The sequence below is a fragment of the Zeus faber genome (assembly GCF_960531495.2).
Source record: "Zeus faber genome assembly, chromosome: 20".
In the NCBI taxonomy this organism is placed as follows: domain Eukaryota; kingdom Metazoa; phylum Chordata; class Actinopteri; order Zeiformes; family Zeidae; genus Zeus; species Zeus faber.
In genome coordinates, this window is record NC_137207.1 from 21900863 (window position 1) to 21917640 (window position 16778).

Here is a 16778-nt window from a genome sequence, read left to right on the forward strand (position 1 = left end):
ACAAGTCTGCTGCGCCTTTCTACAACAGACGGCCCTGCGGAGATATATATATATATACATATATATATATATATATATATATATATATACATACACACAATTAAACCAAAATCATGTATCATATACATGATACATGATCATATACTAATATATATATATATATATATATATATATATATATATATATATACATACATATACCAATACATATACTTATATATATACGAATATATATATATATATATAAATATATATATATATATATACAGACACACCGCCACAATCATGCCTTTTGTTGTTGTTGATTATTTTCTGTTTCGTTCCCTTTCTTTTTGCACATCTGTTTCTTTCACGCTGCAGTTTCCTCAAGGCACCAGACGTTTAAAAAGAAGAAGGAGAAGAATGAGAGGAGGAGGAGGAAGAGGGGGAGGAGGAGGAGGAGGAGGAGGAGGACAAAAAGAAGAAGGAGCAGAAGAAGAAGAAGGAGAAGAAGAAGAAGAAGAAGGAGAAGAAAAAAATAATAAAACAAGAATTAGAATCTGTAGATGTATAGTGTGCTGCTATGATCCATCTATCTGGACAGACAGACAGACAGACAGACAGACGGACAGACAGGACAGATAGATAGATAGATAGACAGACAGATAGACAGATGGATGGGCTGGACAGATAGAGAAAAGTGAAATGTCAATCAGAACAAAGTAACAAAATAAGAACAATACATGGTGATAATACATGGCTGCCCAATGGAAAAATGGCAAAATAATAAACCTAAAAATCAAGAATAAACCGAAAAAAAAATCAACAATAAACCTAAAAATCAACAATAAACCAAAACAGCAAGAATAAACTTGAAAAAAAATCAACAATAAACCCAAACATCAACAATAAACCAAAAAGTCACACATAATAATAATAACACAAGTAACCAAAAACACCTGATGCTTCCAACATAGTGGTGAATAAAATTATAATATATATTTTAAAGTTATTCAACCTCCTTCAGCAAATGCAATGAACTGTCTCTCAGCCAGTCCTGCTGGGTTCAAATCACTTCCCCTCCCTCACTCTCTCTCTCTGTATGTCTGTCTCTCTCTCTCTCTGTATGTCTGTCTCTCTCTCTCTCTCTCTCTCTCTCTCTCGCTGTATGTCTGTCTCTCTCTCTCTCTCTGTATGTCTCTCTCTCTCTCTGTATGTCTCTCTCTCTCTCTCTCTCTCTCTGTCTGTCTGTCTCTCTCTCTCTCTCTCTGTCTGTATGTCTCTCTCTCTCTCTCTCTCTCTGTCTGTCTGTCTGTCTCTCTCTCTCTCTCTCTCTGTATGTCTGTCTCTCTCTCTCTCTGTATGTCTGTCTCTCTCTCTCTCTCTCGCTGTCTGTCTGTCTGTCTCTCTCTCTCTCTCTCTCTTGTTTTTTTTTCTTTTTTTTTTGTGAATGGAGCTCATTATGCATGCAGCCTCCACGGCAGCTCCATTCACCAGCAGCCCCCCTCCCATCCCTCCCTCCCTCCCTCCTCCCTGCAGGCTGCGTGGACTCACCGCGCTCAGCCCAAATGACCGCAAACGGTTAACGGATGGATATAACATGGACGGATACCTGGACCAGCAAGTGCCTTACACCCTAGCAAATGTAACGTATGCTTCCAAACGCCCCGGCGCCGTGCAAATGTGCGTGCGCGCGTGTTTTTTTTTTATTGTGTGTGTTTTTTTGGGTTTTTTTTCAGTTTTGTTTTGTTTGGTTTTTTTTTTTTGGGGGGGGGGGGGCGGTTATTGTTGTTGTTTTTGCTTTATTTAAATGACTTGTGTTTACCTCTCTCCCCCTCTCTCTCTCTCACCCCTCTCTTGCTCTCCGTCCACCGTCGCTGCGCTTGCGTTTGCGCGACTTTTGGGTTTAAAAGCGCGCAAAGACAAATAAGGAAAAGAAAAGTGCGTCTGTTGTTTGGGGGGTGGTTGTGTTTTGTTATTTTTTGTTTTTTTTTTTTAGGGGGGGGGGGGGTCAGTCGCAAACTCCTGCAGCATGGAGGGTTTTTCTTTTGCTCTCTTTTTTTTTTTTTCCTCTCTCTTAGGGTTCCGCGCTGCGCGAGCTGCGTGGGGGTTTGCTTCGGTAGGGAAACGTGTCAGTGTGCCAAGTGGTCAGTTTACCCACTGTACAATGGAGGCGCACACTGAACACTCTTTTTAATTACTATTTTTTTTATTTTAAAGAAGATTTTTCACTTTTTCCTTTGTGTGGTTGTGAGTCCCAAGGATAAAGTGTGTGAATATTTGTATTTTACCATAGTGTGTTATCATTATCAGTCTTATTAGTATATTATATTGTCATCAATGTTATTATTATCGATGTTAATAACTCCTACTTTTGTCCGAGTGTGAATTGCAAATAGTTTTATATTTTTAATCCTTTTTTATCGCACACTTTTATTTTATTGCATATTTATTTTTTTATTTGTTTTCTCTTATTTTTAAGTTAATTTTAGGTTTACTGCATACTGTCAACCCCCCCACCCCCACACACATTTCTTTATTCCTATTAATTGTCTATGTAATCTGTCTGTCTATCCATTTATCTATCCATCTTCCTACCTGTCTATCTATCTACAGTATCTATCTCTCCGTCTGTCAGTCATTCAGTCAGTCTGTGTATCTGTCTGTTAGTCTGTCTGTCTATCTACTTACCTACATATCTACCTTAATAATGTCAGTATTATAATCTTTTGTATTATTGATGTATTAATGATGATGTACTAGGACTGTACGTGCATAGTTTGGACCACAGGAGCCACTGTCCTGTAGATACGTCTCTCCTCCTGCTGCAACCCTGTAAAAGTGCCACCTCTCTCAGCGTGGGTTCCTAACCTCTCGTCACATCTCTGGTGTTCCGCAGAAGTCGCAAGGAAATGGGCCCCTAAATAGACTGTTGATGGCCGCCAAGAGGAAATACATGGACACGGAATTACCCCCTCAGGAATCTGAAGGTATAAATAAAAGGGACGAGCTCTGATAAAAGTTCACCATCGCATGCAGATTAAAAGTCTCTCTCTCTCTCTCTCTCTCTCTCTCTCTCTCTCTCTCTCTCTCTCTCTCTCTCTCTCTCTCTCTCTCTCTCTCTCTCTCTCTCTCTCTCTCTCTCCACGCAATCACCAGAACAACAGATTAGTAGTTTCAGACTGATTCGCGTCTCGTGCCCAAATGTCTCACACATGCAAGCACACACACACGTACGTACGCACACACACACACACACACACACACACAAAGAATCTGAACCTGACCACGGGATGAGTAAGAAGTGCATGGTCCCCATGAGAGTAACGGCTCTTTGATGTTGTCATTGTACAGGCTAATCATGTCTCCTCTCTCTCTCTCTCTCTCTCTCGCTCTCACTCTCTCCCTCTCTCTCTCTCTCTCTCTCTTTCCTTTTCAGACCTCTTTCAGGATCTAAGCCAGCTCCAGGAGACATGGCTCACAGAAGGTGAGACTTCCCTCCCTTGCAGCACTTTTTTTTTTTTATAACGATGGAATTTCCATTAACGAAAAACAATGATGTGGGCTGAAAGCAGCGGTGGCAGCGGCGGTCTGAAATTAGTCCAACCGAGACATACACTGTATACAGCAGTACGGTATTAAATATTCCATTTGGGGACTCCACATCCAGAGGAGTGAGCTGGTTTGTATAGTCGCCAGCGTTGGTCACGCTTGAAAACAAGTCTTTTGCCCCGACACCCAAGCACCATTCTATCAAATCAATCAAATGCATTGTGGGAAGCCGTTCAAAGTCCCAATTATCGACTTGGTGTTACAGTTGAGGTTCTCGTGAGGAGCCCCCCGAAACCTTCAAACTCAGCGCGCGCGCTCTTAAAAACCATAGCAAACTGCGAAAAAACCCCCCCCAAAAAAACCCCAAAAACTGGCGAGCTCGAGAGAACACAGAGGGGACATTATTTGCTTTGAGCGTTGCCCTGTTTTGGCCGTGTTGGCACGCGGTCGGCGTGCCAATGCAAACAAACAGCGTGTTTGGCTTGTGTCACTCAAAAGGCACGAAGAGCGATGAAGCGGAGCCCGATCGTCGGCCTTTTCGACTTTATAAGTGCGGCGCTGACGTAAGCTCTAATGGAGCAATTACATGTCAGCCCGGGACAACAACGCCGGGCGTGAGTCACCGCGCCTGCTCGGTAATGTTTGTGAAACCTGGCGCACAGCGGGCGCGGGACAATAGACCTAATATGAGCTGGAGACGGAGAGTCGAAAAAAACTCGAGAGACTCGAATTTATTTTGTCAGCTGGTCCCCCCCCGAAAAAAGGGGGTGGGGAAGAAAATCCTCAGGCGTGGATTAAAGGGGGAAATGCCGCAAAGTTCTAAGATGTCCTTTGTAACGGGGGCGGCGGAAGAGGCTGCCGCTCTGCAGAGCTGCAGCCGCGCTGTCGTCTTCCCTCGGGGGGAAGGGACGGAGCTCCTCAACCGGCTCAATCGCCGTCCTCGTTGGCGGTGGCGAGGCGGTGAATGTGGAAAGGCGGCGGGGGAAAGGGTGGCGACAGCGCGGTGCCGGGCGAGACATTCAAACGAAGCCCGATCCCCGGCTGTTTACGGCGTGGGGGGGTGGGGGGCGGACGACAATGCTCCCTCTGCGCCGCCGGGTCCCTCACCTTTTCTCATGCGGCGTCGACGCGACACGTCCCGTTCGCACCTCGCACACACGCCCGCGCCTCGCAGACAAAAGGCCGCGTGAGTGGCGATGTAAAAATAAAAACGGCGACAATGGGGCCAAAGGATTTGGGGATTCACAGTCTGAGTCCCCAGCAGCGACAATGCGGCTATTTGCATCGGCGGAGGTGGCTTCGTGGGAAGACATGCAGAGGAGGGAGAGAGATAGAGGGGGAAGGGGTGGATGGATGGATAAAGATAATTGGATAAAGATGAATGGAAGGATAATAAGATAAAGGTACACTAGATGGATGGATGGATGGATGGATGATAGATAATAACTCAATGGAATAAATGAATGAAATATAGAAAAGAAAAATGGCATAGTATGGAAAAATGTGGTGATCTACAATAAAAGTAATCATAATAATAAAGATGGATAGATATATGCATAGATGGATAGCTAAACATCAACTATAGGCAATAATAATTTAGAATTAAAATAGAAAATATGAATTTGAAAAAAGAAAATGACTGTGCAATAATAATAAAGCAATGGACTAAAAAAATATCCCCAAAAAATTGGCAATATATGGAAAATTTGGAAAAATACACCCAACCTTATGATAAACAACAAAATAAAACCTATAAAATTACCAAACAAAAAAAATCAAACTGAATAAGATGCGGGGGAATAAGTGTGTTTGATTTGTGTAAAAAAAATTCAAATGGTGAACGTGGAACAAAATAGAAAGAAAAAAAAAAAAATCCACGAAGAGGAAGTCGATAGTGTCCCTTAATGGCAGTGTTAGTTAACACTAAGTACTGGGTTGTTTTGCACCTTCCTCGGCTCATGCCTCTCCTTTCCCGTGGCATTAATTAAAGACTGTGAGGGATTCACCGAGGAGCCGGGGGGAGGGTTTTTTTGGGGTCAAATTAGAGCGGAAGAGAGAGAGAGAGAGAGAGAGAGAGAGAGAGAGAGAGAGAGTACAGTACCAAAAGGACGAGACTTGTGGAGCTTGTTGCATCTTGTCTGGTCGGCCTTCAGGGTTTTTTTTCGGGGACGCTCCTCCTCCCAGGATCCCCCAGCGAGACAGAAAGAGAAGCCATCGGAGGTGCCTGGAAGCGTTCCTTCCGTCTTGTGCCGACTTGCATCCAAAAAAGCCCTTGACGAGGTGTTCCTGGCAGTAAAATCGGATACACACGTCGGGGATACACACACACACACGCACGCGCACACACACACACATACACGCACACACATACACACACACACTCTCTGAGGTCACACACACATATTTGTATAGAACAAGAATGTACAAAGACAAACACACACGTAAACACGCGGTCAAAGTCGTCCTTAAGAACCCGGGTTGTGATGTTGCTGCCGTGACGCCCAGACATCCCATAATGCTTTTTTTTTTTTTTTCATTTTTTTATTTTTAACCTCCTGTCTTTCTGTCAGAATCTGAACCAGAGTGAGAGCGAGTGTATGCCGCCAGGCACATTTACATATGATGTACTAGGAATGTGCTCCGGTGAGGTTTGGTGCGTTTCGCTACGCGCTTGGCGATAAAGCGACTAAAAAGCGAAAGTACAAATAAAATCACAAACGAAAACAACAATGAAGATTTAAGAAAAATAAAAAATTCTGATATATACAAATAGCCCCCAAAATATAAATAATACAAAACAGAAATAGTCAGATATACAAAAAATATATAGAATATAAAAATGAATATATGTATATATAAATATATAAAATATACAGTATATATATATACATATATTTATTAAAAAAAAAAATTATATATATATATATATATATATATATAATAAATAAATCACATTTAATATATACTGTATTATGCACAGGATAGATTATTGTTATGGGTATATAGGGTATAAATGACAAGTTATTATTGTAGCAGTTGTGTGAATGTGTGTGTGTATGTGAGTGGGTGTCTCTGTCTGTTCCGTTGTGGGACATGTTGAAACCAGCAGAGATGATTGATTGTTTGATCCGTCGGACTAAAACATCGGCCTCTGCTCTGTCTCATGAAGCGGCTTCACCCCCGCCTCCCCCTCCCCCCTCCCCCCGGGGGGCAGGACGATGAACAGTTAAAATGGAGGGTAATAGTATTAGCGTATAGTAAGCCGCGGCTTTATAGAAGAAATCAATGTCATTTATCTAAACATGCCCCCGAAACGCCGTCATCCGGTTTCCTCCGCACAGGAAGCGGGGACAGGAATACAACAACAACAAAAAAGAAAAAAGAAAGTGGATTTCAACTTCTTATTCCTCTCTCTCTCTCTCTCTCTCTCTCTCTCTCTCCCCAGCTGTCTTTTCTTTGTCACCCTCTCCCCTTTCGATGTTTGGTTTCCTCTCTTTGTTTCGGGAACCTAGATTATTGGTCGCAGCGGGGGGAGGAGAGGGCCATTGACGGTTGAGTTTTTTCGGCGAGATTTCGGGTGCCTTGGCCCCCGGCCCCGGCCCCGGCTGCGCTGGCCAGGGCCTGTGGGCGAAGTCACATGCCTTGGCACACAGTCATTGGCGTGTGTGTGTGGGTATGTGCATGTGTATGTCTGTGTGTGTGTGTGTGTGTGTGTGCGTGTGTGTGTGCGTGCGCGTGCGTGTGTCGATTCTGCATTTGCCACAGAATCCAGCCTTTTTGATTTTCGCCGTAAGAAACGTCAAATCATTTCCTGTTGTGACCCTGTTCCCGGGTGCGGGTCCAGAAATGGGCGCCGTTTCTCGCTCTGTTTGTCGTCGGGGCAGATTTGCTTGGTGATGTGATAAGCCGTCCTCTTTTTCCCCCCAGCTCTGGCGAATTGCTCGGCGACGGACCAAAAAGTAAATAAATAAATAAATACTGGATACTGGATGATGATGCTGCTGATCACAGCATTTGGTCGAATAGTTTAATTGTGTAATCGTTTGTTTTTCGTGGGGTTTTTCATGGCTCTGCGTCCAACTTTACCTAATACTGGCGGCCCGGCCGTCTCCCCGCCGGGCGGTCTGCCTCCGACGGGACCTCCAGACGCACCTCCAGCCGTCTCCAACCTGCCCTTCGACGGCTGGCACCCCTTCCAAGCGCTCGTGAAATCGATTTCAAACAACGTTATACAATAAGTGCGGGGGAATCTGAGCGGATAACCGAAGGTTTTGCCCAAAAACCAAATTGGAATGAGGCATGTGTCCTTTGGGACGCACAGTCTGCGTTTCATTACGGAGACATCCTATACGCCCGTGCCTCCGCCGCCACACCCAAATATCAATTCCGTTGACTCCGGTTCCATTCGATGGGTGAAAGTCCGATTGGTCAACGTCAACACCGGGGGAAGAATTCCCGTATCTCTACCTCCCCCCGTCGGGCCTCGTCATCAAATATGTTTGGTTGGGTTATAAAAAAGTTGACCCGGTCTTATCCCACTCGCCGGCCTTTTCACCGCGACGCCGCCGGCGCGCGTGACTGCCGCCCGTGGACAGAAAAAAAAAAAAAAAACTTTTTCGGAGGGGGCCTGCGCGCGGCTGGAGCGCTGCCAGATCCAAATGTTGCCATCGCTGCCTGAGCGCCGGCTTTAGGGGGCTAGGCCATTAAGCCGAGGATATAGCCAATGAGATACCGGTGTGCTCATGGCTCAGTGGGTGAGGATGACCTTCTCACCCCTATTGGGGTGTTGGCAGTGCAACCGCAGGGCTTTCCTGACCTGTTTGTGCGGCTCAAAATCCCCCCCCCCCAAAAAAAAAAAAAGACAATTGTGAAAGGGATTGGACTCATACAATAAGAACGGTACAATAGTGTCTGCGGAGCTCCTCTGCACCTGGGCGGCGGCGGCGGCTCATTCAGCGTTGAAATGGGCCTCATTATGAGGAGAGGACGCATAATCAGGGGCATTGATACTTTGGGGGAAATGCTAGAGCCACCGCAGAGCGCCCGCTGACGCCGCCTCACGCCGGGCGGCCTTCATATTGACCCGGTCTATTTTGAAAAGGGGACGGGGGCTTTTACTGTAAGTCGGCTCCGCGGCGGCGAGGCCCGAGCCGTCCGCGCGTCGGGGGCCGAAAAGCGATACGCCGCGGAAACTGCAGCTACGCGCGCAGCTGGCGAAAACATGTCGTTAGTCCTTCCCCCGTAGAAGGAGCGTCTGACAACAAGATAAGTAGCACTTTGACCTTGTTTCGCCCTTGGTTTCCTCCCACTTCCCATCTCGCCTTTGGTCGCGGCGCTTTTCCCCTCTCCTCTCCTCTCCTTTCCTTTTTTTTTTTCCCCTTATGACTTTTGAGCTTAACCTCGACAATAACTCCTCGGATGCGGCCAAGCAGGTGACGAAAGCCAGAGCACTTTCCCGCCGCGCGGAGAGAGGAAGCCCCCCGCGACTTGAGGCCGGGGGGGAGTAAGAAAAAAAAAATAATAATCACAGCCGTTCCAGATCCCGAGCGACGCCGCCTGACTGACGTCCCCCCGGCCGGCTTCGGTCGGCGACCAAAGAATACAACCGCGTGGTAAACAGCCGGCCCGGCGGAGCCCCCCGTGCTTCTCAAACAGCCCCGCGCGGGGGAAACGAGCTGCGGCTCCATTGATCCGCCATCATCCTGGTTCGATAGCCCGGCCTGCGTGAGTGACAATAACTCTCTCTTGCCGTAAGTGCAGCTCCACGGACGTAAATCAGCCTGGGCAGTGGGCGGTGACGAATGAGGCCGCGCCACGGCGGCAAACTTATTTGCGGCCTCGCCCGATGTACGGGCCCCGCTCAACGCGCTGGCTCCTTCGCTTCCCGATGCCAAGCTCGTTTTTTTGTAAATCCGAGCTCGGCCGGGTTAAAGAGAAAGAAAGGGGAAAAAAAAAAAAGGTCCGCTGTCGCCCGCCAGGGACGGCGTTCGCCGCGGAGGTTTGCGTTCGTCTCCGATCGGAGCGCGTGGATCCGGTGCGGGGGGGTTTGAAAAAGTTTGGGAGCTGAAGGTCACGCCGGTACCGGAGCCGGGGACCGGAGCCGGGGACCGGAGCCGGGCCCCTGGCACCGACTCGGGTTTCCAAGCCCAAAGATGAGGGAAAGGGGAGAGGGTACGTGTGAAAACGTAACGGCTATAGCATAATGGATTCTCTCTTCTTCCTCTTTTTTCCTCCTCTCTCCTGAATTCCAGCTCAAGTGCCAGACAGCGATGAGCAGTTTGTTCCTGATTTCCACTCGGAGAACTGTAAGTAACACGATATTCTTTTACTTTTGGTTTGGGAGCCAGTCGGCACTTGTGTTGTTTGTCGGGGGTTTTCGACCTCGTACACTGCATGTGGAGGTGGCCTCTCGTACACACACCCTAAAATGATGATTTCCTGCCATCGCCCGTGAGAGCGGTCCTTCTTGACTGGTCCTGACTCTGATGTTACGCAACCCGAGCGGCGGCGGCGCCGAGTCAGGTGTGGGTGGTGAAAGTGCCAGGGGCGGAGGTGGGGAGTGGCGTCACTCTCTGAAATTACAGTGATCTCCCCGGGAGGCAAAGCCTCGCCGGGGCACGGGGGCCTAATGACCCGGGTCGTCCCGGCGGATAAGGACGCCGCCGCCGCCGCCCATTTGCATGTCTTTGAAAAGAGGCTTGAATGGGTACGGCCCAGGAAACCAGCGCGGGGTCATTCATGGCTCAGGTACTAAAAAAAAAAAAAAGGAATGGCCCTTTTGTGCAGATCGGAAGGTGTAAAATGGGAAAGCAAATTCCTGGGCCGCACAAACCCAGCGGCTGATATTTGAATGGGTTTCCCCCCCTTCCCTGGTCCTTGCGCCTCCAAACAATGGCCCCCAGCCGCGAGTCGGCAAACGCAGGGATTCTGCTCCATTCATTTTAAAACAACCGAGGAAAGACAAAAAAAAAAAAAAAAAACTCGCCCTCAAAGTTAACCCGGCAGTTTCTTTTTTTTCTGTGTTGTTGTTTTTTTTAACCACGACCGATTGAGCTTCCTCTTTTTTTTTTTTCCGGGGCCGCGCGTCCCTTTGAATGTAAACACTGTGCGGTTGGCCCCCCCCACCTCCCTGAGTCCCCAACCCCTGAGCCCCGCGGTGACACACGCCCTGTGGAACATTGTCCCCGTCTGTCGTCCCACAATGGCGAGCGGAGGAAGCGGAGATCAACCCTGGGACGGCCCGGGGTGGGGGGGTCACGTCTACTTAACCTCCCCCTGGCCTTTCGGCCAATCAGCTGTCAGGGTCCCTGGCTCGCGGTTGACCCGGGTGTGATGTGTGGGGTCAGAAGGTGCCGGGGCTTGCGGGGCAGCTCGCTTGTGCGCGCGGCTTCGCAAGCCCCGCGGGCTTGGACGGGCGGCCCTGCGCCCGCCGCTCGCCCTCCGGTCCGGATGGAGCGTCTCCGTTCAGGGCCCCCACCCCATCCCAAATGGGGGTGGGTGGGGGGGGTCGACGGGCCGGCGTGGACGTACTCGCCCTTTTGTTGGCCGTCTGGCCCGCGTGGATAGGTGAACCCCCCCCCCGCCCCCTTCACTCCTGTCACTCTTACTTTGAAGCACGGTTCTAAAAAAAAAAGAAAAAAGGAGAAAGAAAAACACAGCGCGAGGGAGCGAGGGATCGAGGGAGCAGGGAGCAGGAAGCAGGGAGCGAGGGAGCGAGGGGGTGAGGGGGTGAGGGGGTGAGTCACTTGTTTTGGAAAATGTGCCGCGGAAGAAAAAAGCATTAAGGAAAAGCCCTGATCCCAGGTGACCGAAAATATAATTGAGGCTTGTATTGAAGAAGAAGAAGAACAAGAAGAAGAAAGAAAATGGGCGTCCCCGGCCATATTAAACATTGTTGTTTACTGAGTCAGGTTGTTACCTGCATGGGTGTGGTGTTGACAGAGGAAGGAACGGGCTTTGAAAGAGAGAGAGAGAGAGAATGACAAAAAAAAATCAAGCGGAAGAATTTAGAGAGACTAAAACAACAGAGGGGGGGAGGGAGGGGGGAGAGAGAGAGAGAGAGAGAGAGAGAGAGAGAGAGAGCCTAAAACATGGAGACACGCTGGAATGCGAGATCACGGAGGGGTTGGGGGGTGGCAGGCGTTGTGCAATACCTGCACATCTGGTAAATCCATTTCGTCTCATCCGTTCCCCAACGCTTCAACAACCAACACAACCTTCTGCTGCGTTGCGTGTATTCAATCGGACCTCACTTTGATACCAGCACAATAATGTGGGTTTGTGTGTGTGTGTGTGTGTGTGTGAATTTGTTTCACTACACTTGTGAGGACCGGTCTCCGAATGGAGAATTTTGTGGGTTTATAAGTGTATCAGGGACATGGGTCCTCACGAACCAGGGCTATTTACTCGGACCTCACTATGAATCCAGCGCAATAATTTGTGTTTGTGTTTGTGTAATTGCTTTACTGTACTTGTGAGGACCGATCTCCGAATTGAGTATATTGTGTGTTTACCCCGGACCTCACTATGATACCAGCTCAATAATGTGTGTTTGTGTATTTGTGTTTGTTTTACTATACTTGTGAGAACCGGAATCCAAATTTTGTGTGTGTGTGTGTGTGTGTTTGTGCGTGCGTGCGTGCATGTGTGCGTGTTTGTGCATGCGTGTTTGTGTGTGTGTTTGTGCGTGCTTGCGTGTTTGTCTGTGTTTGTGCGTGCTTGCGCATTTGTGCGTGCGTTTTATGTGTGTTTGTGCGTGCGTGTTTATGTGTGTTTGTGCGTGCGTTTTATGTGTGTTTGTGCGTGCGTTTTATGTGTGTTTGTGCGTGCGTTTTATGTGTGTTTGTGCGTGCGTGTTTATGTGTGTTTGTGCGTGCGTTTTATGTGTGTTTGTGCGTGCGTTTTATGTGTGTTTGTGCGTGCGTTTTATGTGTGTTTGTGCGAGCGTGTTTATGTGTGTTTGTGCGTGCTTGTGTGTTTGTGCGTGTTTGTGCGTGCGTGTTTGTGTGTGCGTGCTTGCGTGTTTGTGCGTGTTTGTGCGTGCGTGTTTGTGTGTGCGTGCTTGCGTGTTTGTGCGTGTTTGTGCATGTGTGTTTGTGCGTGTTTGTGTGTACGTGTTTGTGCGTGCGTGTTTGTTGCATGCATGTGTGTTTGTGGGTGTGTGTTTGTGCCTGCGTGTTTGTGCGTGCGTGTTTGTGTGTGTTTGTGCCTGCGTGTTTGTGTTACGTGTTTGTGCGTGCGTGTTTGTGCGTGCGTGTTTGTGCATGCATGTGTGTTTGTGGGTGCATGTTTGTGTGTGTTTGTGCCTGCGTGTTTGTGCGTGCATGTGTGTTTGTGCGTGCGTGTTTGTGTGTGTTTGTGCCTGCGTCTTTGTGCGTGCATGTGTGTTTGTGCGTGCGTGTTTGTGTGTGTTTGTGCGTGTTTGTGCATGCATGTGTGTTTGTGCGTGCGTGTTTGTGTGTGTTTGTGCGTGCTTGTGTGTTTGTGAGTGCGTGTTTGTGCGTGCTTGTGTGTTTGTGAGTGCGTGTTTGTGCATGCATGCGTGTTTGTGAGTGCGTGTTCGTGCACGTATGCGTGTTTGTGAGTGCGTGTTTGTGCGTGCGTGTTTGTGTGTGCGTACTTGTGCGTGCGTGTGAGTGTTTGTGCGTGTGTGCTTGTGCGTGCGTGTTTGTGCGTGCGTGTGAGTGTTTGTGCACTGGCAGAAGAGGCCTGTGGATGACCCAGTGTGTGTTTGTGCGTGCGTGCTTGGAGTGTTTGTGCGTGCGTGTGTGTGTTTGTGCGTGCGTGTGGGTGTTTGTGCGTGCGTGTTTGTGCGTGCGTGTGTGTGTTTATGCGTGCGTGTTTGTGCGTGCGTGTGTGTGTGTGTGTGTTTGTGCGTGCGTGTGTGACTTTGTGCGTGCGTGTGAGTGTTTGTGCGTGCGTGTGTGTCAGGCCAGTATACTTCAACTTTACGGTGAATTCATTCTTGTGCCCAGTTGACTCAAGGCTTTGAAAGCACCTCTGGGGGGGTTGGGGTTTTTGGAGGGTGGAGGGGGTTTTGGGGTGGAGGGGTTGGGCTTGGGGCGGGTGGGGGTGTCCGGTCTCATCTGACATGAGGCAGTCAGCCTCATGATCGTCCAGTTTTCCCGCCCCTAGGGAGTGGACAGACAGGGCTGTCAGCCACCGCTGCAACACACACACTCAAGACACTTTTCGGTGTTTTCCACACTCTCAGTACTCGACGTCCTCCATGCTTCAGCTTGGGGCTGTGTTGTAAAAATAAGGCTTTTTTTTTTCTTCCTTTCTCCAAGAAGGAAGGATCAAAAATCAAAAATGACTATTTGTTTCCGCCGGGTCATCCACCCAGGGCACGTTCAGCGCCGAGAGGCCGTCGCTCTTTGTCCAAATATGCTGTTTACACTTGGAGCGAGATACGGCCGATTCATACGTTTTCTCCTCCGCTCTGCTTTAGAGGAAGTGTGCCCCTCCCCTCCACCCCCCCCCCTCCACCCCCTGCACTCCCCTCCAGTCTTCATTCATAAAAAAAGACCTACAGTACTAGAGATCCCTTCTTTTGGACACCCTCCCTCCCTCCCCCTCCTCCTCCTCTTTGAGTGGATACTCCAAACCCCTCCCTCCCTTCCTGTGTCTGTACAAACTAAGCTGAATTTAAAAATCCAACCCCCCCCTCTCTCTCCCTCTCCCTCTCTCTCCCTCTCTCTCTCTCCTTCTCTCTCCCTCTCTCTCTCCTTCTCTCTCTCTCTCTCTCTCCCTCTCTCCCCCTCTCCACTCTTCACTCTTCACATTGAGTGTTCCAAGATGTGAACTAATCCAGCGTTTTCTGGAGTTGTGTGGGCCGATTGTTTAGTTTTTTGCCTTGTCGTAATTATATGGGAGGTTGTGGCTATAGAATGCTGTTACAGTCCCATTTTAGAGGAGAGGTGGTGGAAAAAAAAGTGTGTGTGTGTGTGTGTGTGTGTGTGTGTGTGTGTGTGTGTGTGTGTGTGTGTGTGTGTGTGTGTGTGTGTGTGTGTTGGGAGGGGAGGGAGAGAGAGAGAGAGAGAGAACGAGAGACAGAAAATCTTGGAGGGAAATTTTAGAAAGTGGAAGATAGAGAAAACCGGCCCAAAGTGTTCTGCTTGGTCATGAGTTCACTGCGTCTCTCTCTCTGCTTGTTTTGCTCGTCCTTCTCTCTCTGGATCAGAACTGGCCCTATATTTGGAGCTGCAGGGAGCTGGGGAGAGCGACCGAACCCATCCCTTCTTCCTTTCTCTCTCTCTGTCTCTCTCCCACGACTAACCGAAAATAAGGGAACCTAAAAAGTCAAAAAAAAAAAAGTCTCTCCCTCTCGCCCCCCCGTCTGTCTGTCTGTCTCTCCCTCTCTCCCCCGAAAGGGAAGTATGCACCGCTGTGTTCTCCGCTTTCCAAAATACGGCTGCTATGCAACAAAGTCGGCAAAAACATCCAGGTGACTGCCAGATCTGCACGGACACCTCCTCCTCCTCGTCCTCCTCCTCGTCCTCCACCTCCTCCTCCTCCTCCTCAAAGCCACGTGCGTCTGTCTCTCTCCCCGTGAGCGCTAACGCGGATTAGTGCTCACGGGTGAACGGGTGATTTCTCCCCCGAGTTAATGGGTGATTTCTCCCCCAAGTGAACGGATGATTTTTCAGCCGAGCGAGCGGGTGACTTCTTCCCAAAGTGAACGGGTGATTTCTACCCTGAGTGAACGGGTGATTTCTCCCTCGAGTGAGCGGGTGATTCCTCCCCTGAGTGAACGGGTGATTTCTTCCCAAAGTGAACGGGTGATTTCTCCCCAAAGTGACCGGGTGATTTCTCCCCAAAGTGACCGGGTGATTTCTTCCCCGAGTTAACGGGTGATTTCTCCCCCGAGTGAGCGGATGATTTCTTCCCCGAGTGAGCAAGTGATCTCGCCCCCGAGTGAACGGGTGATTTCTTCCCGAGTCATTTGGGTGATTTCTTCTTGATGGAACGATGTTTTTTTTACCCGGAGCGAATGGGTGATTTTCTCCTTGGTGAATGGGTGATTTTTTTCCTTGGTGAAGAGGTGATCTTTTCCTGGTCGAGAGGGTGACTCCTTCCTCGTCAAATGGGCGATATCTTCCCTGGTGAATTGGGGGATTTCATCCCTGGTGAACGGGTGATTTCTTCCCAAGTGAATGGATGATTTCTCCCCTGGTGAATAGGTGATTTCATCCCTGTTGAATGGGTATTTCATCCCGGGTGAGTGGGGGATTTCTTCCCTGGTGAATGGGTGATTTCTTCCCTGGTGAATGGTTGATTTCTTACCTGGTGAATGGGTTATTTCTTCCCGAGTGAACGGGTGAATTCTTCCCGAGTGAACAGGTGAATTCCTTGACGTAAGAGTGATTTCTTCCAAAGTGTACGGGTGATTTCTTCCTTGGTAGGGGTGATTTCCCTTGAATGGCCACTCATCCACCTTCAAACGAGCACACACTTTTTGCACTGGTCTGCCTCCACACACACGCACGCACGCACGCCCCCACACACGCACACACACACACACACACACACACACACACACACACACACACACACACACACACACACACGGAAAAAACAACCTTCTACACACCAACCTCCAAACCTCACCCCACGGTTTTATGAATGGGCTGGTTGTGAGAGACTGGCTGAGGCAGCACATTGAGTTAAGGGGAGTAAACCTCTATTCATGCAAAAAAAAAAAAGGGGGGGGGGGTGGGGGTCGCTCCACCACCATCAACACCTAGAAGCGGAGAACGGGTCTATTTTCCTGCCACTCTACATCTGACGGACCACGCTTATCGGGAATCCATCCGAATCGGCCCTTAACGAATCCCTGCATGTGGTTGTGTCCCAGTCACTGCTCGGCTCCTGAACAGCATCTGTGAATTAAACGCCGCAGATCAAGGAATTCCATTAAACAACACGCAAAAAAAATAAAAATAAAAATGAAATAACATAAAGGATGTCATTCATGCACCGGCCAAATGTACTCGGAGTAAGTGATCGCTGCTTTACGGCAAGATTTGGTCAATTCAAACCGAACTTGAGGTAGGGGGGGGCTCTGTGGAGTTCCCGACGTGTGGCGTGACTCCTGTCAACCACCGAAACCATCCCAGAACATCACAAACATGACTAACTGCTTCCTGTCACGCCCCGCGCCTCGTTAGCGACGCACGACTGGCAAACGATTCGTCGGCAGCGAACAGATCCTTCGACTCGGGCGGGAGTCTGGACTCACTCCGGCA

General features: G+C 48.9%; 1 protein-coding gene across 2 annotated transcripts in view; it reads left to right on the forward strand.

Annotated features, from left to right (window-relative positions):
* Window positions 1-1547: 1547 nt before the first annotated feature.
* Window positions 1548-16778, forward strand: part of etv4 (ETS variant transcription factor 4) — a 36608-nt gene continuing 21377 nt past the window's right edge. Inside the window, exons 1-4 of one of the 2 annotated variants that reach the window (XM_080021584.1) lie at window positions 1548-1624; window positions 2879-2969; window positions 3419-3466; window positions 9783-9836. In XM_080021584.1, the coding sequence (XP_079877710.1) occupies window positions 1580-1624; window positions 2879-2969; window positions 3419-3466; window positions 9783-9836 (238 nt within the window). In that variant the 5' untranslated portion in view covers window positions 1548-1579. Of the gene's footprint in view, window positions 1630-2878; window positions 2970-3418; window positions 3467-9782; window positions 9837-16778 lie in introns of both variants that reach the window. The other variant, XM_080021585.1, reaches the window with a different exon arrangement.